This window comes from Salmo salar, unplaced genomic scaffold (assembly GCF_905237065.1).
Source record: "Salmo salar unplaced genomic scaffold, Ssal_v3.1, whole genome shotgun sequence".
NCBI classification, from domain to species: Eukaryota; Metazoa; Chordata; class Actinopteri; order Salmoniformes; family Salmonidae; genus Salmo; species Salmo salar.
This window is the reverse complement of record NW_025548615.1, coordinates 54233-82093: the sequence shown is the minus strand read 5'-3', so window position 1 is coordinate 82093 and position 27861 is coordinate 54233. Positions and strand designations below refer to the sequence as shown.

General features: G+C 43.4%; 1 protein-coding gene, 1 long non-coding RNA gene and 2 pseudogenes across 6 annotated transcripts; all 4 read left to right on the top strand.

Moving 5' to 3' along the window:
- Positions 1-54: 54 nt before the first annotated feature.
- LOC106601621 (B-cell receptor CD22) lies at positions 55-10842 on the top strand. 5 transcript variants are annotated; one of them, XM_045712562.1, is made up of 15 exons: positions 55-80; positions 2665-2742; positions 3008-3352; positions 3934-4158; positions 4329-4661; positions 4773-4988; positions 5221-5562; positions 5669-5896; positions 7170-7502; positions 7614-7829; positions 7986-8249; positions 8414-8504; positions 8610-8664; positions 8748-8983; positions 9860-10842. In XM_045712562.1, exons 2-15 carry the CDS (start codon positions 2688-2690, stop codon positions 9963-9965), a joined length of 3045 nt encoding a protein of 1014 aa, XP_045568518.1. In that variant the 5' UTR covers positions 55-80; positions 2665-2687; the 3' UTR covers positions 9966-10842. The 5 variants fall into 5 exon arrangements, with proteins under 5 accessions (XP_045568518.1, XP_045568517.1, XP_045568519.1 ...); XM_045712561.1 differs by lacking the exon at positions 55-80 and adding an exon at positions 2055-2106; XM_045712563.1 differs by lacking the exon at positions 55-80 and adding an exon at positions 2076-2106 and having other exon boundaries at positions 5284-5562.
- Positions 10843-20169: 9327 nt separating this feature from the next.
- Positions 20170-21070, top strand: LOC123733173 (uncharacterized). The gene is made up of 3 exons (XR_006763645.1): positions 20170-20286; positions 20573-20650; positions 20900-21070. It is a non-coding gene; the product is annotated as an uncharacterized lncRNA (long non-coding RNA).
- A 100-nt stretch (positions 21071-21170) lies between these two features.
- LOC123733171 (uncharacterized) lies at positions 21171-22307 on the top strand (annotated as a pseudogene).
- LOC123733169 (uncharacterized protein K02A2.6-like) lies at positions 22307-25994 on the top strand (annotated as a pseudogene).
- The last annotated feature ends 1867 nt before the right edge of the window (positions 25995-27861 follow it).

Genomic DNA, 27861 nt, shown 5'->3' with positions numbered 1-27861 from the left:
TGACGTTGTTGAACAGATGCATGGACTGCATGATGTACTCATCCTGGACTGGAGGCAGGAAGGGACAAAATGCACAACGGGTAAGAGGCAGCTGGAGAGAAGGTTTAATTCTATTTCCATGTATCTCTTTCCTCCTAGAAACCCTGTTGTATAAGAACCCAAAGTGAACCGGAGGGCCTTGTTGTGGTCACAATAACAACCCTTTGTCAGACATCCCTGTGGTCCTTCACACATTCCTGAGTCAGTACCTAGGGATTAGTAGAGGTCATCCAGACCGTTTTTACATGTATAAACAGTTGGATCTCGTCTGAGTGGTTAGCTGACAATGCCGAGACCCGCTACGTACTTAATGCTGATTGGTTTAGGTTCTGTCCACTATTTTTCTGGTCAGAACATGGTGTTGAGGCCCGTCACTCTACTCTTGATGGTCACCACCACCACATACATGCAGACACAGCTGTTTCCATTTAAATATATTTTATATTATTGTGTGGTTATATTCGCTGGTCTCAGACTTCAGTAAGGAACTGCATGTCAAAAGTCTGTCAGCAACACAACACCACTTCTCAAGACTAAAGATGCCGTGCACTAACTAAAGGTGAGGGGAGGCGGTGTCCTGCAGCGCATCCAAGCACCCTGATTGGTTGGATGAACACCGGGTGCAAAGGGTGATTGACAGGGATGCAGGCCAGTCAAGTTGAGAGGGCATGCAAATGCACACAGTCATACCAGGCCCATAGGGCTCTGGTCAAAGGTAGTGCACTAAATAGGGATTATGGTGCCATTTAGGACGCAGTCAGTGTAACAGAATGACAGTGGCATGGTGTACTACTACAAACATGTGTTTGTGTGCTTCAATGTGACTTTGTCGAGTAGCCAGTGTTGTGTTTCACCATTCTATCTGATGTATTGTCAGTTTGTAATGTTGTTATTAGCCCAACATTATTGAGGACATTATTATTAGGATGGTGCAGTAATGTTGAGATGCCAGTAGGGAGATCTCTAGTCTAGAACACTGGAACCTTCAGTACCACTTTGATGCAGCTGATGAGGAGTGTAAATTGAATGGGTTTGTAGAATAGAAGTAAAATCTAATGAAAGGTGTAGACCTTACCATGAAATGCTTACTTACAAGTCCATGGAACTGGCCAACTGTTAGCAGCATACCTCTCTGCATCCCACTGCTAGCTTGCTTCTGAAGCTAAGCAGAGTTCACCCTGGTCAGTCCCTGGATGGGAGACCAGAAGCTACTGGAAGTGGTGTTGGAGAGCCAGAAGGAGGCACTCTTTCCTCTGGTCTAAAAATATACATCCCAATGCCCCATGGTAGTGATTGGGGACATTGCCCTGTGTAGGGTGCTGTCTTTTGGATGGGATGTTAAACGGGTGTCCTGACTCTCTGTTGTCACTAAAGGTCCCATGGCACTTATTGTAAGAGTAGGGGTGTTAACCCTGGTGTCCACTGCTAAAATTCACAATCTGGCCCTCATGCCACCTAATCATCCCCAGATTTGAATTGGCTCATTCATCCCCCTTTTAAATATTCCCCAGGTTGTTGCTGTAAATGAGAATGTTTCTCTCAACCTACCTGGTAAAATAAGGCTTAGATAAATAATAATAAATATATAGAACTTTGACCTGTTCCATGTAGAACTGAGAGGGGCAAGGCAACACATTCTAAGATATTATAAACATTCTAAATAGTAGGCTATAGTAAACACATTCTAAGATATTATAAACATTCCAAATAGTAGACTATAGTAAACACATTCTAAGATATTATAAACATTCCAAATAGTAGACTATAGTAAACACATTCTAAGATATTATAAACATTCCAAATAGTAGGCTATAGTAAACACATTCTAAGATATTATAAACATTCTAAATAGTAGGTTATAGTAAACACTATTCTGACGTGCTTTTCTGCACGTCATGCATGTTAATGTCTTACAGAACTGTCCTTTCCTTCCTCTTTATCAGCTACTTGTGTTCTGACTACTTTTAATACGACTGTATGTATCAACCACAGAACTGACACTTACTAGCAGTTCCCACTCACTACCAGTCAGTTGACTCACTGTACAAGACCTCTCCCCTTCACTCTGTAGGGTACTCTTGATATCTTGAAATATAGTTGTTTGTTTTTAGCCATAAGTCATGTACTCAAGGGTCTCAGACTTGGAGTGCTGATCTAGGATCAGGTCCTGCTGGTCCATATAAATATGATCTAAATGGGAAACTAATCCTAGATCCTACTCCTATAAAAGGTATGTGTGACTTGTTGTGTAGTCTCACAGCTTGGGGATAGGAGCTATCATTCAACCTGGTGGTAACTGCCTTGCTCAAATTGGCAGATTTTTCCACCTTGCCAGGTCGGGGATTTGAACCAGCAATGTTTCAGTTACTGGCTCAACTCTCTTAATCGCTATGCTACCTGCCGATATCGCTGACACAGACCATATTACCAAACTATTATAATGATGTTATTTACACACCATCCACTCAAGGCTGTGATGATGATGTGTTGTTATACTGCATCCCAAATGACACCATATTCCCTATAGAGTGCACTACTTTTGACTAGAGCCCTACCTGCTGCCCCTGATGGTATGTATGTAGTTATTCACCAGCTATAGAGTGACTTGTTGTTTATGTTTCTAAGACTGCAGGGTGGGAGATGCAACAATGGCCTTGAGAACAGCAGGAAGTGTGTTGGTGGTCTTTCTCTGGTCTGTAGCAGGTATGGTCTCATTCTTATCTTTTAGTTGCTCTGTTTAATAATCTACAGACATTTCTAAAAGGATAAGAATCATAATGTTATTCTGGTGTGTTCTGTTAGGAATCTCCACTTCACTTTAAATAGTTATCTTTCACACCTCACTGAGTGATGCTTATCTCTGGTTTCCATTCACACTCAACAAAGTGTGGTCAAACCCTACCTTCAGTGTGAGCCAATAGACCTTGTCTTCATTCTGATACCATTGTGTTATGTGACTGTGTTTCAGTGGTACTGGGTCAGTATGGCTGGAGTGTGACTTACACCACTCAGAGTATCTGTGTCTTGAAGGGGTCAACAGTGGATCTGTCCTGCTCTATCAGATATCCCAGTGGTACAGTCACATCAACCTTCTGGTTCACTAAATGGGGGACTGGTGTAGAACCTGAAGATCTAGGTCAGGACCCAGAGTATGCAGGTCGTCTGGAGTATCATGGGGATAAGAAGAATGGTCACAACCTGACAATCACAGACCTGAGAGAGAAAGACTCAGCTACGTACAAGTTCAGATTTATAACAGATCAGACTGGAGGGAAATATACTGGTTATCCTGGAGTCACTCTGTCTGTCACAGGTACAGTAACATTCTATATACTGGTGATCCTGGAGTCTCTCTGTCTGTCACAGGTACAGTAACATTCTATATACTGGTGATCCTGGAGTCACTCTGTCTGTAACAGGTACAGTAACATTCTATATACTGGTGATCCTGGAGTCACTCTGTCTGTCACAGGTACAGTAACATTCTATATACTGGTGATCCTGGAGTCACTCTGTCTGTAACAGGTACAGTAACATTCTATATACTGGTGATCCTGGAGTCACTCTGTCTGTAACAGGTACAGTAACATTCTATATACTGGTGATCCTGGAGTCACTCTGTCTGTCACAGGTACAGTAACATTCTATATACTGGTGATCCTGGAGTCTCTCTGTCTGTAACAGGTACAGTTACATTCTTTATACTGCCGACGTACAGTAACATCTTTATACTGCTAGTCTGTTGAATTAATATCTACTCTCCATTTCGGTCTAGAAATTGGATTTGTATGTATGAAACAGATTGAAGAATGAAATGAGTATGAGAATGTCTTGCATCATGTGATTAAACTATGAACAGGTGATTCAGGGTTTTAATGTTGTAATCTACTCCAGCTCTGCAGGTGATGGTGACTCCACCACGGTGGGCAACGTCGAAGACACTGACCTGTATCACCACCTGTACTCTGACTGACAACCCCACCTACATCTGGTACAAGAACGGACAACATCTAGATGAGAGCACCTCCCCCCAGTACAAAGACCCAGTCTTCAGTAACTATGACGACAGTTACTCCTGTGCTGTAAAAGGCCATGAGGATCTCCACTCTCCTGCAGTGTGTGAGTGTGGATTTAACTCAGTATTCTACTATAACTCTTCTGTCTGCTAAACAGCCCTCACAGTTGTCTAACCAAACTGCAACACTTTGACAAGACAGGATGGTATAACTACTTTGGATTACTGAAGCTCACGATTCCACTGTGTAAATAATGCCCTCTTTATGTTTCAGGTGTTCAGGATCAGGACTGCAGCAGAGTAACTTACACCAAGAGGAGAATCTGTGTCTTGAAGGGGTCAACAGTGGACATATCCTGTACTTATGTTGGTTATTATTCCACCACATCAACATTCTGGTTTAGAAGTGATAAGTCGACCCCTGAAGACCTAACCAGAGACCCAGGGTATACAGGTCGTGTGAAGTACACTGGACCATACAGAGGTCCCTTCATCCTGAGAATCACAGACCTGAGAGAGGAGGACTCAGCTGAGTATCGCTTCACTTTTAAAACAGACTACGTTGAATGGGGTCATAGTTTCCCAGGAACAACTCTGTCTGTCACAGGTAATACTACACTGTATGATACAACTGTAAATCATATTGAATTACAGGAGAAAATAAATGAACCATCCTTTTAACACAGAGGTGTATGTGGTTTTATACATATTGTTTCAGGTCTGCAGGTGAAGGTGACTCCTGCTGCAGAGGGACAGAAGACACTGACCTGTATCACCACCTGTACTCTGACTGACAACCCCACCTACATCTGGTACAAGAACGGACAACGTCTAGATGAGCCCACTTCCCAGCAGTACTCTGTCAATAGTTATTATTCAGACAGTTACTCCTGTACTGTAAAAGGCCATGAGGATCACCACTCTCCTGCAGTGTGTGAGTATGAATGAAACTAGTATTTTATGTAGTATCATTTAGAACCAATAAGAATGGTATTACTTTCTCTATCAATATGCTTAACTATATAAATTGGAATGATAAACAGTTTTATAGATATATGTCAATATATATATTTTTCAATTCAAAATGAACCTGTCCAATACATCTAAAACAGTTGAAACTATTCTCATGATCATTTCAGGAATTGATCAGCTACATTTTGTTTCAGGTGTTCTGGGTGAGAGCTGTATGAATGTGACTTACACCCATCAGAGTATCTGTGCTTTGAAAGGGTCAACAGTGGACATATCCTGCTTTTACACACATCCCAGTTGGCATAAGGTCACAGAAGTATCCTGGTTCAACAAATGGGAGTCTGGTGTAACTAAAGACCTGAGACAGGACTCAGAGTATGCAGATCGTGTGGAATACCATCGACAAACAGAAAAGGACTCCACCCTGAGAATCACAGACCTGAGAGAGAGTGACTCAACTGAGTACAAGTTTAGATTTACAACTGATAAGGCAAGATGGGGGTACAGCTTCCATGGAACAACTCTGACTGTCACAGGTAACACTGCATAACACATTATACAGTTTTGAAGAGTCATGACGTTAATAATTAACTCACACTAATTCTGAACCATGTACCCTTTTTTTGCTCTCATTTAATTCAGGTACTCAGGTGGAGGTGACTCCTGAATGGAGATCAGAGTCGAAGACACTGTCCTGTAGTACCACCTGTCCTCTGAGTAACCACAACCCCACCTACATCTGGTACAAGAACGGACAACATCTAGATGAGAGCACCTCCCCCCAGTACAAAGACCCAGTCTCCAGTAACTATGAGGACAGTTACTCCTGTGCTGTAAAAGGCCATGAGGATCTCCACTCTCCTGCAGTGTGTGAGTGTTTATTTAAGGGACAAATCAAAATGTATTATGGGATGGGACGGAATGGGGCTGGTCTCCAAAGTTGAAAATATTTTCACATGACCCTCCTATTGTACTGTAAAATAAATTGAACACCCTCCCTCGCATAGAATTAATGCAAAATAATGTTTACGGCCACAAATAAAAATAACTGTATTTATAAACGTGAATATTGACTTTGCCACTTCAGCATGCTTTTGTGGCATGGTCGATGCCACGCAGGGCTGCGGGCCAGAAGTTTGACGGTTCCCAACCACTACAGACAAGCTCACCCTGCCTGCCTGTTTCATTACACTACGATCATATACAAAATATATGCAATGAATTTTCCACCAACAGGTTTCTGTGCCAATGCAACACACAAGCAATAAGCAAAGCGTACAAATTTCGTTCACTTAAATATCATGGTTTGTGTTTTCAACACCACAATAAATAGACAATGTAAATCTGGACAAACAGAGAATACATCCCTCCCCACCTTGTAGTCTTACCCAGTATCGAAGGCTTGACAATCTCTGAATGTCATTAAACTTTTTGGTGTTTTGTAACAAATGTCTCTTTCCATTCATCAAATGGCTACTGCACAGTTTGGATTGATTGACTGATTGATTTTATTTGTCAGTAAAATACATACACAATATTTTCTGAAGTGACCACGATTGCACAATAAAGTCAGGGACGTATTTCCATTGTGGTCCCTATGTTATACATAAATACATATACAATTATACTGAACAAAAACAAACACAACATGCAACAATTTCAAATATTTTACTGAGTTAGGGTTCATACAAAGAAATCAGTCAATTGAAATAAATTAATTAGGCTCTAATCTATGGATTTCACATGACTGGGCAGGGTCGCAACCTTGGGTGGGCTTGAGGGCATGGGCCCACCCACTGGGGAGCCTGGCCCAGCGAATCAGACTGAGTTTTTCACAACAAAAGGGCTTTATTACAGACAGAAATACTCCTCACTTTCATCAGCTGTCTGGGTGGCTGTTCTCAGATGATCCCGCAGGTCAAGAAGCCGGATGTGGAGATCCTGGGCTGAATGTAAAAAAACACTCCATCCTCCCTAAAGCAAAAAATAAATAGATTTATCCCTAATACATCACTGTAAAACTGTATAACATGTATATCTGTGTCTGTGCTAGTTTCACTTTGTAGTAGGAGAACTGTTAGCATTTCTAGAAAGAACTGAGAATATAATCCAGTTGTTCTCTTGTTATGTCACTGTGTTTCAGGTGTTCAGGGTCAGATCTGCAGCAGAGTAACTTACACCAAGAGGAGAATCTGTGTCTTGAAGGGGTCAACAGTGGACATATCCTGTACTTATGTTGGTTATTATTCCACCACATCAACATTCTGGTTTAGAAGTGATAAGTCGACCCCTGAAGACCTAACCAGAGACCCAGGGTATACAGGTCGTGTGAAGTACACTGGAACATACAGAGGTCCCTCCACCCTGAGAATCACAGACCTGAGAGAGGAGGACTCAGCTGAGTATCGCTTCACTTTTATAACATACAACTTTGAATGGGGTCATAGTTTCCCAGGAACAACTCTGTCTGTCACAGGTAATACTACACTGTATGATACAACTGTAAATCATATTGAATTACAGGAGAAAATAAATGAACCATCCTGTTAACACAGAGGTGTATGTGGTTTTATACATATTGTTTCAGGTCTGCAGGTGAAGGTGACTCCTGCTGCAGAGGGACAGAAGACACTGACCTGTATCACCACCTGTCCTCTGACTGACAACCCCACCTACATCTGGTACAAGAACGGACAGAATGTACAAGATAACTCCTCCCCCATGTACTCCATCAGCAGTGAGGATGCAGACAGCTACTACTGTGCTGTAAAAGGCCACGATGGTCTCAGCTCTCCTGCAGTGTGTGAGTACAGTACAATAGTACCGTATTCTACTCAGCAAGTATCATGCATTCAGGCAAAAGAGACATGTCTTACTTTATCAATCATTACAGAACAACACTTTTCTTTTTACTCGCTGTTAATATCACTTTGACAAAATGTTTGGTATTTTACATCAGATAAACCAAAGAACACCTCAGTGTCAGTCAGTCCCTCTGGTGAAATAGTGGAGGGCAGTTCAGTGTCTCTGACCTGCAGCAGTGATGCCAACCCACCTGTGGACAAATACACCTGGTACTTTCAAAATGAGACTTTTCTAAATGGATTTGGACAGATGTACAACATAAGTAAGTTCAAGTCTAAGGACAATGGACATTACCACTGTGAGGCCTGGAATGGAAGAGGATCTAGGAACTCTACAGCTCTGATGATCATTTTACCAGGTGAACTTTCATCTTCAATATTTCAATACAAAATGACATTTCATGCTCATCTTAATAATTATACATTGGCTTATCAGACTGTTTTATATTTATATATACATTGAGATTAGATCAGTTAACAAATATTGTACTATTGTACTCATATCATCCATATTATATTATAGGGAAACAGACCTCAGTTGTGACTGCAGCTGTAGGAATCATAGTGGTTGTTCTGGTTCTCATCCTCTGTCTCTCTGGACTCATGTGGTTCAGGTGAGTGATTCTTTTAAAGATTATTTCACTCTAACACTTTTTTATTAACTTCATTTGTTCATTAATTCATTCAATAATAAATGTATTAATTAATGTGCAAACCAGGAAGAAGTCCTCCATATCCACCTCTGACACAAGAGACACATCAGAGAATGTACAGGTGAGTCTGTTACAATCAGATTATTTGTATTGCTTTGTGGAACATTTCTACTCATTATGTTGTCTGTCCTCTCTTCCAATCAGGGAGACTCTAGTCCAGTGTATGAAAACGTCTCAAGCGTGGCCATGGCCCCTACTGCAGCACAGACAGCAGCCACCGTCGACCAGGATGATGTTCACTATGCCAGCGTCCACTTCTCTCGCTTCAAAAACCAGGAAGTGCCTCTGTACTCCACCGTCCAGCTGTCTCAACCCCAGAAACAGGAAGAGGATGTCCAGTACGATGCTGTGAAATTCAACCTCCCCAGTGCTGCCAACCAGTGAGCATATTCTGCCATTACAACATAGAGTCAATTCTAGAGCATTATGGATACACCACATTAAAGGAGAAGTTGGCTTTTTTACAACCAAATTTCTATTTTTTTTATGTAAATGCCATGTTATAGAAGGGTCCAGACACCTTTTATTGCGATTTACCCAACCAGCAATTCACTTCCTCATCCTCGTTGTGCAGTACGGAGGCTCTGAAAAACATAAACACTCCAAAAACACCCAAATACGTCCTTTTAGAAACAGAAAGCTCTCAGTATAGTGATGCAGCTCTTTAGATGTAACAGTTGTACACATGAAATTGTGTCATTCCAAGCTTTATCCACAACGTTATATTCCATTTTGTGTGACTCGTGCTGTTTCCCCGTCCAACTGTTCTATTCTCTGTGTATCATGCTGCTAGAACGGACGAGAGGCATCGTTCAAGTCTCAACAACATGGAACATAACGTTGGGGATAAAGTTCTGGATGACACAATTTCATGTGTACAACATCTAAAGACAAGCATCACTCATAGACTATGTATAGCTTTTTTGTTTCTAAAAGCATGTTTTGGGGTGTTTTTGGAGCCCACTTACTGAACAACGAGGACGAGGAAGTGAATAGATGGTTGGGAATAGTTTCTCAAAAAAAGAGTGAATTCGCACCAAAATAATCTGGACCCTCCTATAACATTCCAGTTACATATGTTTTTAGATTTGGTTGTAAACAAGCTATATTCTTGATTACAGCTCATTCATATGCTGCTGCTTATTGGACGAGAAGACCATGATGGGTCTTGGTCAAAGTAATGCGCTATAAAAGAGAATATGAAGGTTTTTTGGAGGGATGCAGATTCAGTTAAATTTCTGTTTCTCTTTCTTCAGACCCACAGCAGCACAAGCAGCTGAGGAGGACTCTTCTGAGATCTATAGTAGAGTCAACAAACCCAGAGGACCTGAACACAACAAACCCAGAACCCAGAAGAGCTGAACACAACAAACCCAGAACCAAGAAGACCTGAACACAACAAGTTTGACAGAAACCCTGTATATCTGGACCTGTCTAGTCCAACTAAGTGTTATAATAATATATCATGATATGCCATTTAGAAATGCTTTCATCCAAAGTGAGTTATTATGTGTGGATCCATCTTTCATGCCGGTGGCCCCATTGGGAATTGAACCCATACACCATGTTCTACCAACTGAGTCCCAGGACTATTGTATTCACACTTAGTTGCAGTGCTGATCTAGGGTCAGTTTTGCCTTTTAAACTACGATGAATAAGATGGGAAACCTTGTAAATCATTTGTATGTTAAATATTTTTCCAGAAATGTTTAAGTAACATGGAACAGAATCTGAACACAACTTTGCTTTGTATTTCTGTAATAGCCTCGATGTACAGTTCTATTTTATATGAAGGCTGAGAACATTATAAATATATGTTTTAATTTCTTCTTGATGTTTGCTCACAGGAACAATACTTCTATTCTACAGTTGTCACGACTTCCACCGAGGGTGACTCCTCTCCCTGTTTGGGCGGTGCTCGGCGTCGCCGGCCTACTAGCTGGCACCGATCCCCTTTTCCTTTTCATTTAGTGCTGTCTAGTTTTACACACCTGTGTCTTGTTTTCTCTGATTTAGGTGGGTATAATTTTCCCCGCTGCAGGTTAGGCTGCGTGCGGGATTGTTTGCCTTAGGGAACATGTAAGGGGTGCGTGCCTGCACCACGGGCGTTGTTTGTTTCATTTACGGTATGTGTTTACCGGGGACATATTTGCTCGTGGCTAGCGGAGTTGAGATTTCTCCCCTGTGTGTGTCGCTGTGCTTGTAGAACCACCAAAATAAACAGTGGATTCTCCTTGAACCCTTCTGCTCTCCTGCTCCTGATTCCACACACCCCCCTCCATCGAGAGGCCTTGTTACAATAGTACCATTCTGTTGCATTCTACAGTACTTTACTATTATACTACATTCTACAATACTATTCTGTTACATTCTACTGTCCTGTACAGTACTATTCTGTTACATTCTACAGTACTGTACTATTCATTTACATTATACAGTAATATTCAGATACATTCTACAGTACTATTCTATTACGGTACATTCTACAGTACTATATTGCAGTATACTGTACTATTCTATTATGTTATACAGTCCTATTCTATTACAGTCCTGTACTTTTACAGTACAGTACTTTTACAGTACAGTACTATTACAGTACTATTCTATTACAGTACTGTAAGATGATACACAATGTTACCTTGATATTTTCATATACATTTATTATTGGTTTTATGACAAAGTTATGGTAATATTTTACCTCATTGTTCTGATGCAACGTTTCTTATCACTTTGTAGTGTCTGTGACTGTCATATGATGACATGCTATTTTAACAAATCCATTACCTAACGTTTAATTGATTATGTGATTGAATTAAATCATGCAACAATTAACTCACTAATAACCTGGGGCACCACGGAGAAGCTTATTTAAAGGATTTCTCTCTTCCAAATTAACTCTTACAGATCTAAAAATATCTTACATTTCACTCATCCATTATTCTTGACCTCATTCAGTCTCATCTGAACGTCGTAAAATTATTGGTTATCTGCACGAACTCTGGTTTCCATAATGAATCAGCAATATACACATTGGCTTATTTATTTAATAACTAAATAATCACACAGAATGACATAAACAAACAGTAGATATTGGTTACTGACAATGATAGAAAAGTCCCTAGTGCACTAAGCGGATATGACCTCTCGGTAGACAAAAGAAAGGGGCGGGAAAGACAAAATGGATTCACTACACAGTCTATAATTACATTCATTGAAGTGCTAATCCTTTGCACATGAACGGCCGCTCATTCGAGAATAATTGCAATGTATATATATGTATATTTACGCCCCTATGTCGTTGTCATCTCTGTTGGAATCCTTGATCTTCCTGTAGGGTTCCTCAGTCTCATTTTGTCCAACTAGTAGTTAGAGAATAAACGACATTATTGTACAGTGAGAATGTGATGTCATATAGAATGAGTGCTATGGTCTCCAATATGGCGTGACTCTTGAGCCCCTAACTGTTGTCTGACCTTCCCAGGTAGGGGTGTCTCTTTTTTTGGGGAGGGGCCGGATGGGAGAGTGGAGATCCATGAAGGGGCACGTTTTACCCCCCCTGACAGCCCTAATGAGTCTGTGTTTAGGGATAGAGGAGAGCTAGGGGTGGAGGCTGTGGGGCCAAATATGGGCATCCTGTCCAGAAATTCCTCAATGGTGACCACACCATCTTTGTTCTTGTCCATTTTCTAACAGAGAAACAGTTGAATATGCAACCCTTTCTCCTCCCCGAGGGTGTCTCAGTGGGAGTGGGATATGTAAAAAACACATTTCACACCACACACACACACACTGTACAGGTTACACACCTACATCTGAAACAGGACAAATATAAGCACAACCTATTTGACCTTTTTGGTCCTGGTTGTTCATAAGGTCTGAGTGCACCAATAAGGAGAAGATTATGTCCACAGGATCCTTTTAAAACACTTTGTGGAAAACACAGGATGTAGACGTATCTAACCCTTGATCCAATTAGAAACCACAGGATGTAGACGTATCTAACCCTGGATCCAATTAGAAACCACAGGATGTAGACGTATCTAACCCTTGATCCAATTAGAAACCACAGGATGTAGACGTATCTAACCCTGGGGCCTGGATCCAATTAGAAACCACAGGATGTAGACGTATCTAACCCTGGTGCCTGGATCCAATTAGAAACCACATGATGTAGACGTATCTAACCCTGGGGCCTGGATCCAATTACAAACCACAGGATGTAGACGTATCTAACCCTGGGGCCTGGATCCAATTAGAAACCACAGGATGTAGACGAATCTAACCCTGTGGCCTGGATCCAATTAGAAACCACAGGATGTAGACGTATCTAACCCTGGGGCTGGATCCAATTAGAAACCACAGGATGTAGACGTATCTAACCCTGGATCCAATTAGAAACCACAGGATGGTGACGTATCTAACCCTGGGGCCTGGATCCAATTAGAAACCGTGCTAAAGCATTACAAGGTAATTTCCAATTGAGCCGACATCTGCTGTGTTTACCTTGAATGTGATCTCCACTAACGCAGGAACTCTGCCTTTAAATAAACATATTGTCTACAAGCACATTTGGATTGACTGAAGGGCCACAGTGGATTCAGAAAGTATTCAGACCCCTTGGCTTTTTCCACATTTTGTTAAGTTACAGCCTTATTCTAAAATGGATGAAATTGTTTATTTTCCCCTCAATCTACACACAATACCCATTAATGACAAAGCAAAAACACAATTAAAAATGTTTGCAAACATGTGGTTAGTTCTGTTACCTGGAATAAGTTGTCGACATGCTCCATGGGTACATTTTTTATATTATTTAACCAAGTAAGTTGACTGAGAACACATTCTCATCTACAGCAACAACCTGGCAAATAGTTACAGGGAGAGGAGGGGGATGAATCAGCCAATTGGAAGCTGGGAATGAATAGGTGACTGATGGTATGAGGGCAAGATTGGGAATTTAGCCAGGAAACCAGGGTTAACACCCCTACTCTTATGATAAGTGGCATGGGATCTTTAGTGACCAGAGAGTCAGGACACCCGTTTAGCATCCCATCCAAAAGAGGGCACCCAACACAGGGCAATGTCCCCAATCACTACCCTGGGACATTGGGATATTGTTTTAGACCAAAGGAAAGAGTGCCTCCTTCTGGCTCTCCAACACCACTTCCAGTAGCTTCTGGTCTCCCATCCAGGGACTGACCAAGACCCACCCTGCTTAGCTTCAGAAACAAGCCAGCAGTGGGATGCAGGGTGGTATGCTGCTGGCAAATACATTCCCATCATATTGTATCATAGATGGAGAGCATGATATGAGTCATCCCCTGGAACACATACACCACCCTAATCCCTATATAGTGCAATACTTTTGACTATGTGCTCTGGGTATTGCACTATATAGGGATTAGGGTGCCATTTGAGACAGAAACAGTGTAACAGAATATGACATTGGCATGTTGTACCAATACAGACATCAGTTTGTAGCGGTACTGTTAGAGAGAGGTAAAGAGAAAGGTTTTTATGTTCAGGCGCCAGACAGGTATTAACCTGCTGAACTGGAAAGAGTAGGATAGATAGAGAACCACTACCAGACAGGTATTAACCTGCTGAACTGGAAAGAGTAGGATAGATAGAGAACCACTACCAGACAGGTATTAACCCTGCTGAACTGGAAAGAGTAGGATAGATAGAGAACCACTACCAGACAGGTATTAACCTGCTGAACTGGAAAGAGTAGGATAGATAGAGAACCACTACCAGACAGGTATTAACCTGCTGAACTGGAAAGAGTAGGATAGATAGAGAACCACTACCAGACAGGTATTAACCTGCTGAACTGGAAAGAGTAGGATAGATAGAGAACCACTACCAGACAGGTATTAACCTGCTGAACTGGAAAGAGTAGGATAGATAGAGAACCACTACCAGACAGGTATTAACCTGCTGAACTGGAAAGAGTAGGATAGATAGAGAACCACTACCAGACAGGTATTAACCTGCTGAACTGGAAAGAGTAGGATAGATAGAGAACCACTACCAGACAGGTATTAACCTGCTGAACTGGAAAGAGTAGGATAGATAGAGAACCACTACCAGACAGGTATTAACCTGCTGAACTGGAAAGAGTAGGATAGATAGAGAACCACTACCAGACAGGTATTAACCCTGCTGAACTGGAAAGAGTAGGATAGATAGAGAACCACTACCAGACAGGTATTAACCTGCTGAACTGGAAAGAGTAGGATAGATAGAGAACCACTACCAGACAGGTATTAACCCAGCCGAACTGGAAAGAGTAGGATAGATAGAGAACCACTACCAGACGGGTATTAACCTGCTGAACTGGAAAGAGTAGGATAGATAGAGAACCACTACCAGACAGGTATTAACCCTGCTGAACTGGAAAGAGTAGGATAGATAGAGAACCACTACCAGACAGGTATTAACCTGCCGAACTGGAAAGAGTAGGATAGATAGAGAACCACTACCAGACAGGTATTAACCTGCTGAACTGGAAAGAGTAGGATAGATAGAGAACCACTACCAGACAGGTATTAACCTGCTGAACTGGAAAGAGTAGGATAGATAGAGAACCACTACCAGACAGGTATTAACCTGCTGAACTGGAAAGAGTAGGATAGATAGAGAACCACTACCAGACAGGTATTAACCTGCTGAACTGGAAAGAGTAGGATAGATAGAGAACCACTACCAGACATCAGCAGAAGAGACTGCCTATAGGGTAGCCTGTTGGCCAGATAGCCAGTGGAGGAAAAGACACCATATAAAAACACACACGTCACAGCACAGGGGTAACCCAACCAATAATACCTCACACAAAATTAATGTCAAAGCAATTCAAAGTCAACTTCCTAGAAACAATGGACAAGAAAGAACCCAGTCATAAAACTTAGAGAATTTAATATATTCTGTATTACCTCCAAGTGGAGGAGGAATGGGTGTGTTCATAGACAACAAAAGGCCTTAAAAATGTCCAAATGTCAGTTGTCCCACACAAAATCAATAAAGTTCAAAACAATACACTCACACAACCTGCCTCTAACTAAAATGTCAAACAGTACTACAGTGAATTATTAGTTCACTGAAGGCAGTTTACATAAAAAGAGCGCAGCACAAAGAGAGAACATATTTCACTGTAAAGCACAGAAGGAGATAGAAAGTGAGATGGGCTAAACTGTTGTGTCCAGGCTTGAACGTGCATTTGTCCGTCCGACACAATACTTGGTTGTTCATTTGACAAAAGCTTGCAACAATGTTGCTAGTAATCGATGAGATCAGAGGCCAGAACGCTTCCAACTTGTCAGGAGTAGCGTGACAAAAGGCGACCAAACTTGGAAACGTTATAACTAAGCACATTGAAACTAAACAAGACTTTTGCTCTCGCCGATCGAGAGCTCCTAACAGAGCTGGAAGAGCCGTCTTGATTTCCTCTTTCCTGACTGCTGCTGCGCTCTTAAAGTGGCAGTGCATGGTGAAGGCTCCGTGTAGGTTTTCGTTACTAGTGTTTGTGTGCGTAACTGTTGCTTTGTCAAGTAGCCAGGGATGTTTTTCACCATTCTATCTGATTAATTTACAGTTTGTAATGTTGTTATTAGTCCAACATTATTGGGGACATTAATATTTGACTGCTGCAGTAATGTTGCTATGCCACTAGGTGGAGATCTAGTCTAGAACAATATTCCGTCAGTAGCACTCATCAAGAGAGTAAATTGAATGTGTTTGTAGAATAGAATGAATGACATCATGGAACTGACCAAATTTAAATGGAACTTTGACCTGTTCCATGTAGAACTCAGAGGGACAAGGCAACACTGTCTTGTTTTGCACGCTTTGTACAAAATAATAAAATGCAGTACTACAGGATATTTCTTAACGTAGCTCTTTATTAGCTAGCTACAACTGCATGTTCACTTATCTCCAACCATGATCAACTGACCATGACCTCACCATCTGGGTGGTCTTAACCAATCATAGCACAGTATGATACGGCGGTAAAATGCATCCAATTACAATTCAGTATGTTTACACATATGAATATTACATCCCCCTTCTTTTAAAACAAAAGACAAATGTTTACATATTCTAAGCGTTTCTTTTGAATTCATGCTCTGTAGTATGAACTCAAGGTAAGTAACCATTTATATTGCATACTACACCAACTGAATCAACATAGACTCTGAAACAATGATCCAACATACTGTTACGTTTCGAACAAGGGATTCTCAGCAACTCAACTTTCACTGTAGAAATTACATCTTAACATTTCAAACAAATACAATACCAAAGCATTTCAAGTGAACTTTCAATAACAAGTTTACAGTCTGGAACTCTTTTAGGGCAGCGATCCACCTACACCCTTTGACATTTCACAGGTCTAAGACAGCTCTGGGCTTGACCTCTCTTCCTGACCTTGTGCGATATGATGTTGAGCATGCTTCTGTGTCAGTCAGCAGTTCTTGTGGTGTTGCAGGTAAGTATGGTGTATGTTGTGCTGTGTGTGTTTAGTCCATCACGTTCTCTTTCAGGGGAACAGTTCATCTCATCAGTGTGTTATTCTTTTGTGTTCAGTAGGTGACGACGATTGCGGTGGTACACCGCTCCTTCTGCTGTGCGGACATGATATGAGCGTTCAGTGTCAGCTGGCTGGATGACGACTGCTGGCTTCCATGGGCCATGCTCCTGGATTGTAACTGACTCTCCGTCGATCAGTGGTGACAGTCTAGCTAACCTGTTGTAGTATCGCTTTTGTTATTGTTGTCTCTGTGCACGTTTTTCATGCATTTCCTTGTAGCTGACGACCTCAGGTTGCAGTTGCTGGTTGGTGCTGGGAAGGCTTGAGCGAAGTCTGCAGCTCATCAACAGCTGGGCTGGTGATTTGAAGTTGATAACTGGAGTGTTGCGGCATTCAAGGAGACTTGAGGTAGGGGTCTCTCTTGTCTGCTTTTACTTTGTCCATGAGTGATTTAGCAATCTGCACAGATTTTTCAGCAAGGCCATTACTTTGAGGGTAATGTGGGCTTGTGGTGACATGTGTGAACTCCCATGCTTTTGTGAAGGATTCAAACTCATTTGATTTGTAACAGGGCCCATTGTCAGATATTAAAGTCTCTATAATGCCATGCCTGGCAAAGGCTGCTTTCAGCTTGTATCACAGCTGCAGATGTGGTGCTGTGAGGCTTGTCGAGTTCGAAGTATCTGCTGTAGTAGTCCACTGTTACGATGTAGTACTCGTTGTTCTAGGTGAACAGATCGGTTGCCATGACCTGCCAGGGTTGGTCTGGGATACAGTGAGGTAACATTGGCTCTTTGGTGTTTGAGGGGTGTCGCTCAAGATAGATGGCGCATTTACCAAGAATGTCCTCTATTTTTTTGCACATTCCGGGCCAAAACAAAATGTCCCGTGCTCTCTGTTTGCACTTTTCCATGCCCATGTGTCCAGCGTGGATCTTTGTCAAAATCTCTTCTCCGAGACTGGTAGGAATAATGATTTTCTCTCCTTTGAAAATGATTCCGTTGATCTGTGATAATTCATCACGATGGTTCCAGAATTCTGAGACGCTCTGAGGGCATTTTCTCCTCTCCTCAGGCCATCCATCCTGTATGACTTCCCTCAGCTGTGCGAGTTGTGAGTCCTTTTCTGTTTCTGCTTGGATCTCCTTCAGTTTTGTGTCACTAACTGGTAAGTTGCTGTACACAGTGTGCACTTGCATGTCCATGCCTTCACTGAGGCTGCTGTCCTTGTAGGTAAGAAACTTTGGAGAGTGTGTCTGCGACAGTGATGTCTTTGCCTAGACGGTGAGTGATTGTGAAGTCGTATTTTTGTAGTTGAAGGATCATTCTCTGTAGCCTTGGCGGGGCTGCGGCTAGTGGTTTCCTCATGATTGACTCAAGGGGCTATGGTTGGATTCCACAATGACTTGTCGTCCATATACGTACTGATGGAAACGTTTTACATCTGAACAGAATGGCATAGAGCTCCTTTTCGATTTGAGCGTAGTTGATTTCACAGTCTGTGAGAGATTTGGAAGCGTAGCCGATGGGTTTTCCTGCTTGCAGTAGCACTGCACCTAGTCCATACTTCGACGCGTCCACTTGGAGTCTGAGCTCTTTGTTGGGGTTGTAGTAGGCAAGGATTGGTCCTGGTTCTCTTGTGATCAAGTCTTTCACACTCTGGAAACCAATGTCGTGTTGCTTGTCCCAGAGAAACTCACTGGACTGCTTTAGCAGTTGACGCAGGAGTGCATTAGCATTGGAGAGGCTGGGTGCGAACTTGGATAAGTAGTTGACCATGCCAAGCACTGTTTCCAGCTCTGCACAGTTCTTTGGTGGCTCCATTTCTTTTATGGCTGAGATCTTCTGTGGATCTGGCTTGATTCCGTTCGCTGTGAGATGTCCAAAGTAGCTGACCTCTGTAGCACCGACTGGGCTCTTCTTGGGGTTGAGCCGAACTCTTCTCTCACAGGACCTTTGCAGCATCGCGCGGAGGTTTCGGTCGTGCTCCTCTTTGGTTCGACTATAGACAAGGATGTCGTCCACAACTGCCAAAACTCCGTCTAGGCCTTCATACAGTTCGTCGATCTTTCGCTGAAACTCGTCTTGGGCTGAGACAATCCCAAAAGGCAGGCGACAGAACCTGTAGCGTCCAAACGGTGTGTTGAACATTGTGAGCGTAGACGACTCTTCTGTGAGCTTGATAGCCCAGTAGCCTGATCTAGCGTCCATGACACTGAAGTAGTGTGCTCCTGCTAGCTTGTGTGTGTGATGTCATCTAGCGTCGGTAAAGGGTAATGGGGGGCGTTTGATTGCCATGTTCAAGTCTCTTGGGTCGAGACATACTCGGAGCTTGCCTGTGCGTGGTTTCTCCACCACCACTAACGCGTTTACCCAGTCAGTCGGTTCTGTAACCTTGGTGACTGTGTCAGATTGCTCCATGCTCTCCAACTTTTCTTCAGACGGGCACGGAGAGCAAGGGGAATCTTTCTCGGTGGGTAGACCACAGGGGTTGCGTCTGGGTCAAGGTGAATGGTACATTCTCCTGGGAATAATCCTATTCCTGTAAAAACATCAGCAAACTCCTCCAGTACATTTTCTGTCTCTACTGGTGCTGTCACTGATAAAACTAGCTTGATGAGGTCCATGTCTAAACATGCTTTAAGACCTAGCACTGCAGGTGTTCTAGTGTCAACAACGTAAAAGTCCAACATCATGTCACTTTCCTTGTATTTGCCTTTGAAAGTGCATGTGCCTTTTACTGGGAGCTGTTCACCACCATAACCAGTCAGTCTGCACATGGTGGGCTGTAGCTCACACTCAGATGTCAAGCTGTGGTACTTATTCAGAGGAATAATGTTTACTTGTGCACCAGTGTCTAGTTTGAACTTTAGCTTTGTGCCTTGTGTTCCTATCTCAATGTCAGCAAAGGCTTGCTCTGTCTCTGATATTGGACTTTTCTGTGTCACTGAATCAATAAACAGTTCACCAGCGTTTGACTCTTTGATTGACATTTCCTCTGTGTTCTGTTTTTCCACGTTAAGCTCTGCACACTTTTGCAAAGTGATTCCATTGACTATATTTCAAGATATTGTCAAGTGTATTTACAAAGTGAAGTGAAGGGGAGAGGTCTTGTACAATAAGTCAACTTACTGGTTGTGCATGGAAACTGACAGTAAGTGTGAATTATACGGTTGATACATATTTAAAGTAGTTGGGTGGGAACAAATAGCTGATGCAGAACTTTATTAACTTCCTCTTTAAGTCATTAACATTCCATTTACCACATGCCTTTAGCTGGGCAATTTCCTTGTTCGCCATGCACTTTGTATCCACAATATCCACATGTTTTGGGGCGTTTTCAGTAATGAGGCCCTGTACCCCATTTACAGTTTCTACTTCAATGTATCAGGTGGAGTTATTCACCAGCTATAGAGTGAGTTGTTGTTTATGTTTCTAAGACTGCAGGGTGGGAGATGCAACAATGGACTTGAGAACAGCAGGAAGTGTGTTGGTGGTCTTTCTCTGGTCTGTAGCAGGTATGGTCTCATTCTTATCTTTTAGTTGCTCTGTTTAATAATCTACAGACATTTCTAAAAGGATAATAATCATAATGTTATTCTGGTGTGTTCTGTTAGGAGTCTCCACTTCACTTTAAATAGTTATCTTTCACATTCACACTCAACTCAGCAAATATGGCAACAAAGTGTGAACAAACCTTACTGTCAGTGTGAACCAATAGGTTTGTGCTTAATGTAATGTGCTTGTGATGTCTAACTGTGTTTTAGTGGTACTCGGGAAATATGGTTGGAGTGTGACTTACACCAAGAAGAGTATCTGTGCCTTGAAGGGGTCAACAGTGGATCTGTCCTGCTCTTACACATATCCCAGAGGTCATAGAGTCACAACAACCACATGGAATAAACGGAAGAGTTTAACTTGGACTCAAATCCAAGATAAATATTGTTAGCGTGGACACTATATAAATAATGACATGGTTATTATTGGTATTGACCGTGACCTTTCCCTTTTGATGATGTCATCACTAAGAGTGATTTCTGTGCAATGTGATTCTACCACCGGTTGAGTGGGCTATATAGTTCTGCTATATTTGTACCGTTTGTACCTGGCAATACACCTTTAGGTTTGGGTTGAAAGTAAAGGAAAGTAATATCGAAATGCGTGTGGGCATTCCTTGTCAAGTTACTACACTTTTTGGCGACGAGGATAAAACTTTATCAACTTGTACAGGGCGAGGTGCTAGCTAGCTAAGAAACAGTGGAGGAAGTCAGTTAGCTAGCTAGCTTAATGAGCGACGGAGAGCAGGTGCCCCTGGACGGAAACACCGACGGGGACAATCAGCAGCAAGTGAAAATCGCTAACGAGGATCAAGGACAAGTTGGCGTTATAATGGCAATGTTTGGGACTATCACTGAGTTTGTGGAAGAGAACGAGGACTGGACGGAATATGTGGAAAGGTTGGGACACTTTTTCTTGGCAAATGGAATCATAGATGAGGCTAAACAGCGCTCTATTCTCTTGAGTGTGTGTGGGGCTAAAACCTACAAGCTAATGAGGAATTTGCCTACACTACGGAGACCGGGAGAAATTCCTTTTGGGGATCTAGTTGCTCTCATTCAGACTCACCACAATCCAAAGCCGTCAGTGATTGTCCAGAGGTTCAAGTTTAACTGCCATTTTCGGAAAACAGGTCAGTCTGTTGCTAACTTTGTTGCTGAATTACGTGAACTCTCTGAACATTGTGAGTTTGGGGCTATGTTAGAGGACATGCTCCATGACAGATTAGTCTGTTGCATTAATGAGGACAGCATACAGCGCCGGTTGCTGGGGAAGCCACACTGACTTTCAAGAGAGCATTGGAACTATCTCAAGGGATGGAGATGGCCGCTAGTAATGTGAAAAATATTCAAAAGGCCAACAGTGAAAGTTGTGCAGTGCATCAGGTGACAAAAGAGGTGGCAGGAAAAAGGGGAAAAGCAGTGGAATGTTTCAGATGTGGAGGGACACATTATGGTAACAACTGTAAGTTCATGGAGACTGTCTGTCACAATTGCAACAGAAAGGGCCATTTAGAAAAAAATGCAGGGGTCCTAGGAGCAAGCCAGAGGGTGGGTGGACTGGGCTGGGCAAGTTCACAGCACCAAAGCCTCAGTCAGCAACGCACCACCTAGAGAGCACAGAGGAGGAGGAAGAGCATTGTTCCTACAACATGTTTAATGCTACAGTGGAGGTAGATGGAAAGCAGATGAGGATGGAGGTTGACACGGGGGCCTCTGCCTCTGTCATAAGGGAGGAGACCTACAAACAAAAATGGGTCTCAAGACAGGTTTCTGCCCTCACACCGGCAGGGATCAGACTGTGTACGTACACCGGGGAGACCATACCATTGCTGGGGGCTCTAGAGGTGGACATTGCATACAACAGCCAGGAAGCGAGAGCACGGCTCCTGGTGGTGAAAGGGAATGGGCCTAGTTTACTAGGGCGTGACTGGCTAAACAAAATACAACTGAGCTGGGGTGAGATAAAACACACCCGAGTGACTGAGGATGTCATTCAAAAGTACCCAGAGATTTTCAAAGATGAACTGGGCACACTGCAGGGCACTGCAGTTAAGCTGTTCGTGGATCCTCAGGCCGAGCCTCGCTTTTTCAAGCCCAGGACAGTGCCTTACGCCATGAAAAAGAAAGTGGAAGATGAGTTGGAGCGGCTGCAGGAAGCAAACGTCATTACTCCCGTTCAGTTCTCCCGCTGGGCAGCTCCTATCGTTCCCGTTCTGAAAAGTGACGGCACGGTGCGTATATGTGGGGACTACAAATTCACCATCAACAGGGCCTCTAAGCTAGACGCTTACCCGCTGCCACGGGTGGAGGACTTGTTCGCGACACTGGCAGGAGGCCAGACGTTCTCAAAGCTTGACATGAGTCACGCCTACCAACAGCTCCTCCTGGACGAGGACTCAAAAGAGTATGTCACAGTGAACACGCACAAAGGCTTGTTCAGGTACAACCGCTTGGTTTTCGGAGTGGCGTCCAGCCCAGCCATTTTCCAGAGGACAATGGACAATCTGCTGCAGGGGATCCCTCATGTAGCAGTGTACCTGGATGACATCCTGGTTACAGGGGAGACGGAGGAGGAGCACCTCCACCATCTGGACCAGGTGTTAAAGAGATTCTCTGAGGCAGGGCTGCGCCTGAAGCGTAGCAAGTGCACATTCCAAGCACAGAGTGTGACATACCTAGGTCACAAGATCACAGCGCAGGGTCTGTGTCCTGTGGAGGACAAAGTCAGGGCAATCAAGGATGCTCCAAACCCCAAGAATGGGTCAGAGCTCAGGTCGTTCCTGGGCATGGTGAACTACTATGGTAAGTTCCTCCCAGAGCTGTCAACAGTGTTGGCTCCACTTTATCAGTTGCTCCACAAAGACTATAAATGGAAGTGGGGGCCAGCACAAGAGAAAGCTTTCAAGGAAGTGAAAGCACTACTACAATCAGCACAACTTCTGGTTCATTTTGACCAAGACAAATAGATCATCCTGTCATGCGACGCCTCACCCTATGGCGTCAGGGCAGTACTCTCTCATCAGATGGAGGACGGGTCAGAGAGACCCATTGGATTCACATCACGTACGCTGACGAGTGCTGAGAAGGGTTATTCACAGTTAGACAAGGAAGGTCTGGCCATAGTCTTTGCTGTGAAACGCTTCCATCAGTACCTCTACGGTCGTCATTTCACCATATGCACTGACCACAAACCACTGATGAGCCTTTTTAGTGAATCAAGATGCATTCCGCCCATGGCTTCAGCAAGGTTACAGCGCTGGGCCCTGACACTGTCAGCTCACCAGTACACGATAGTGTATAGAGCGGGGAAGCACAATGCAAATGCAGATGCGCTCAGCCTACCAGAGATGCCTGCCACAACTGTGGTGCCTCCCGAGACAATTTTCCTAATGGAGAGATTGTCAAACTCACCTGTGAATGCCAAACAGATCAAACAGTGGACAGACCGGGATCCTATCCTGTCCCAAGTGAAAAGATTCCTGATGCAGGGTTGGCCTCCTGTCATAGAGGATGATGGACTAAGACCTTATGCAAAGCGCAAAACTGAGCTGAGTGTGCAGGATGGCTGCATACTCTGGGGGTCCAGAGTGGTTGTTCCACCCCCTGGCCGTGCACAAGTTATGGATGAGGTCCATGAGGCTCACCTGGGTGCCTCCCGGATGAAAAGTTTAGCCAGATCTTACATCTGGTGGCCTAACATGGATCAGGAGGTAGAAGACAAATTTAAATAATGTTCTGAGTGCCAGATCAACCAGAAGATGGCGCCGCCTGCGCCACTACATCTGTGGGAGTGGCCTGACCTCCCATGGTCCAGGCTGCATATAGATTTTGCAGGCCCTTTCATGGGTCACATGTTCCTTGTCATGGTGGACGCACACACCAAGTGTCTGGAGGCGCACATCATGAGCAACATCACAGTGACCACAACCATCGAAAAGCTTCGGCAGGTGTTTTCAACCCATGGTCTGCCGGACTCTCTGGTGTCCGACAACGCAACAACGTTTACCTGTGACTTGTTCCAAGAATTCATGCGGAGAAACGGGATCCGCCATGTCCGCAGCGCCCCGTTTCACCCGGCCTCATACGGCTTAGCGGAGCGGGCTGTGCAGACACTGAAAGAGGGGCTCAAAAGGATGACTGGGGGAACCATCACAACTAAGCTCTCTCGGTTCTTGTTCCAGTACCGCATCACGCCACAAACAACAACAGGACAGGCTCCAGCGGTGATGTTAATGGGCAGGAAGCCAAAAGCTCACCTGGATCTACTGCGTCCGAACATCAGAGCACGAGTGGAACGGAAGCAGGAGAAACAAAAAGAGAGACATGACCACCACGCAAGGGAGAGACAGTTAAAACCCAATGACACTGTCTACATCCGCAACTTCACAAGCAGCCAACGCTGGTTGCCAGGTATCAGGAGTCAGAGTGGTCCCGTCTCCTTTGTGGTCAAACTGACTGATGGGCGAGTCATGCGCAGACACCAGGACCATCTCCGCCTGCGCTATGACAAAGACAAGACCATGTTTTCAGACGGAACAGCTGTGGGTGGTAGTATACAAGTTGAAATCCCACAGGAAACAGCATCTGAGGAACAGGGGCATTCAGTGGTTCCAGCAGAGGGTGATGGACATTCTCTCACAAACACCCAACCCGCTCCTGTGCCCTCAGACCGAGCTCCACTGGGACACGCCTTACCTGTGTCTCGTAGCACACCAGGAGTACTGCGCAGATCACAACGTAGTCACAAGCCTCCTGTAAGACTAACTCTGTAGTTGAGACTGAGCGACTCATGGTGTTAGTGTTTGTTTGGAGCAGCAGACCTAGTTGAAAAGAAATAAGGACTGTCATTTTATTGTTGTTGTTTTGGTTACATTTACGGTAACACCAGCAGAAGTTCTACAGTGAGAACCTTGGGATGGTGCTGACTGACAGATGTTCTCCATTGTTCTTTCATAACTTTCAAAGGCACCCTATTTATTTTTATTCCATCCATAATACCTGATTGGTTTAATTACGTTATTGTCATTGACCCTGCATTCAGACCTGCAGGTGAAGATGACTCCTGGAACAGAGGCAGGAAGGGGAACACTGACCTGTAGCACCACCTGTACTCTGACTGACAACCCCACCTACATCTGGTACAAGAACGGACACAAAGTAAAGGAGGACACTTCCAGCCTGTACTCAGAATACTTTAGTGATGTAGACTGCTACTCCTGTGCTGTAAAAGGCCATGAGGATCTCCACTCTCCTGCTGTGTGTGAGTCTGGAATTTTTAATTAAGATGTTATATAAATGCAGTTTAGTTCAGGTTGTGAGACTAATGTCAATTAATCACTAAATACTGATCATTGTCAAAGTGAAGAGGAGTGCACCTCTGATTTCCTTCCCCCCTCTCCCTCGGCCTGAGAAGTGAAACATGTCGTCATTGATGTCAGATGATGGAGATGATGTCATCATTAGAACTTGAAGGGATCTTTGCCCAGTGAACCTCCTCTATGATGACCATGTTGTAGACACTAAGGGGGCTGACATCTGTTGTTATCATGTGTTTTACTGTGTATGTATGTATGGTCATGTGACTGGACATGTGACCTAAATCTGTGACCCCTTGTGATGTCACTTTGAGACTCACTGCCAGCCTGATGCCATAGGGTGCCTAGTAATTGCCCCGACATGGGATAAATAAATAAAGCTTTTTAATTGAATATGGGGCATGTTCCAGGCAGACTAAATTGCAGTCACCTGCCTTCTCTCACAACACCTGGATAGGTGTTTGTTTAAGATGTCAGCTAACCCAATCATGTTATAGCAAACTGATGCACGACTGCACAGTCCGTGGCGTGGCACACAACCATGAGTCAGCCTGGAACGTCTCCAGTGTCCATGGGGTGTTCTAACATCCACACTAGACCACCTTAAATGAAACAAGTAGTGTGCTACTGTGGATATTGGAACAAGACCCATAACACCTTCCTAATATTTGCCCTCAGAAAAGCCTCAATTCGTCGGGGCATGGACTCTACAAGGTGTCAAAAGCGTTCCACGGGGATTCTGGCCCATGTTGACTCCAATGCTTCCTACAGTTGTGTCAAGTTTGCTGGATGTCCTTTTGGTGGTGGACCATTCTTGATACACACGGGAAACTGTTGAGCATTAAAAACCCAGCAGCGTTGTAGTTCTTGACACACTCAAACCAGTGCGCCTGGCACCTACTACTGTACCCCATTCAAAGGCACTTAAATCTTTTGTCTCCCCCATTCACCCTCTGAATGACACACATACGCAATCCATGTCTCAAGGCTTAAAAATCCTTCTTTAACCTGTCTCCTCCCCTTCATCTACACTGATTGAAGTGGATTTAACAAGTGACATCAATAAGGGATCAGAGCTTTTACCTGGTCAGTTAATGTCATGGAAATAGCAGGTGTTCCTAATATTATGTACACTCAGTGTCTGTTCAGTGGACTAATACAATTGAAGTTGACTAAAGTGACAATATGAGGAGTACAGAATGACTGTCAATCAGTTGTATTCATTCATAATAAAATACAGTTTTATCAAATCAGATGAAGTTTCATTATTAAATGTAATTTTTATCTGTATCTTTACCCGGTGCCACGTGGCGTATATTTACGTTTCACTCTCTGATTGGATTGTCTGAATTCACTCGTCGAGTGACAATTTAAAGAAAAAAAACTACATTGATGAAAGATGTGAATCCCTCTACCCTGGCAAAGACATAGACCATATCTAGGAAAACGATTTAGGCTTTGACTGTTTCTCTCTGCCCCTGGCCCCAATCCTTTCTGTCTGCGTCCCTTTTCTCCACCTTTCCGAAGTGTGCACTAACAATTAATCACCAACACACACACACACACACACACACACACACACACACACACACACACACACACACACACACACACAAAGGCAGTGTTAACTGAGTTGTCTCATTTCAGGTGGAGTGTTCAGACCCTGTGAAGAGAAAGAGAGCTTCACTAACAGGTGACATTAATACAATTGTCTCAGAATGATTATTTCTATTCACTGAAATGACCCCAGTTTAACACTGTATGTGTGTGTTCTCCTCCAGAGAAGGGTATTCAGTTGTTTAAGCAGGGCCAGTACTCTCAGGATGTGGACATGTTCTCTGAGGCTATCCACTG

Excerpts from the sequence above, each read along its gene's own strand:
- LOC106601621 (XM_045712562.1), top strand. The coding sequence starts at position 2,688 with ATGGCCTTGAGAACAGCAGGAAGTGTGTTGGTGGTCTTTCTCTGGTCT. Across the intron at positions 2,743-3,007 it reads CTTTCTCTGGTCTGTAGCAG|TGGTACTGGGTCAGTATGGC; the intron begins GTATGGTCTCAT and ends ACTGTGTTTCAG. Across the intron at positions 7,503-7,613 it reads AACAACTCTGTCTGTCACAG|GTCTGCAGGTGAAGGTGACT; the intron begins GTAATACTACAC and ends ATATTGTTTCAG.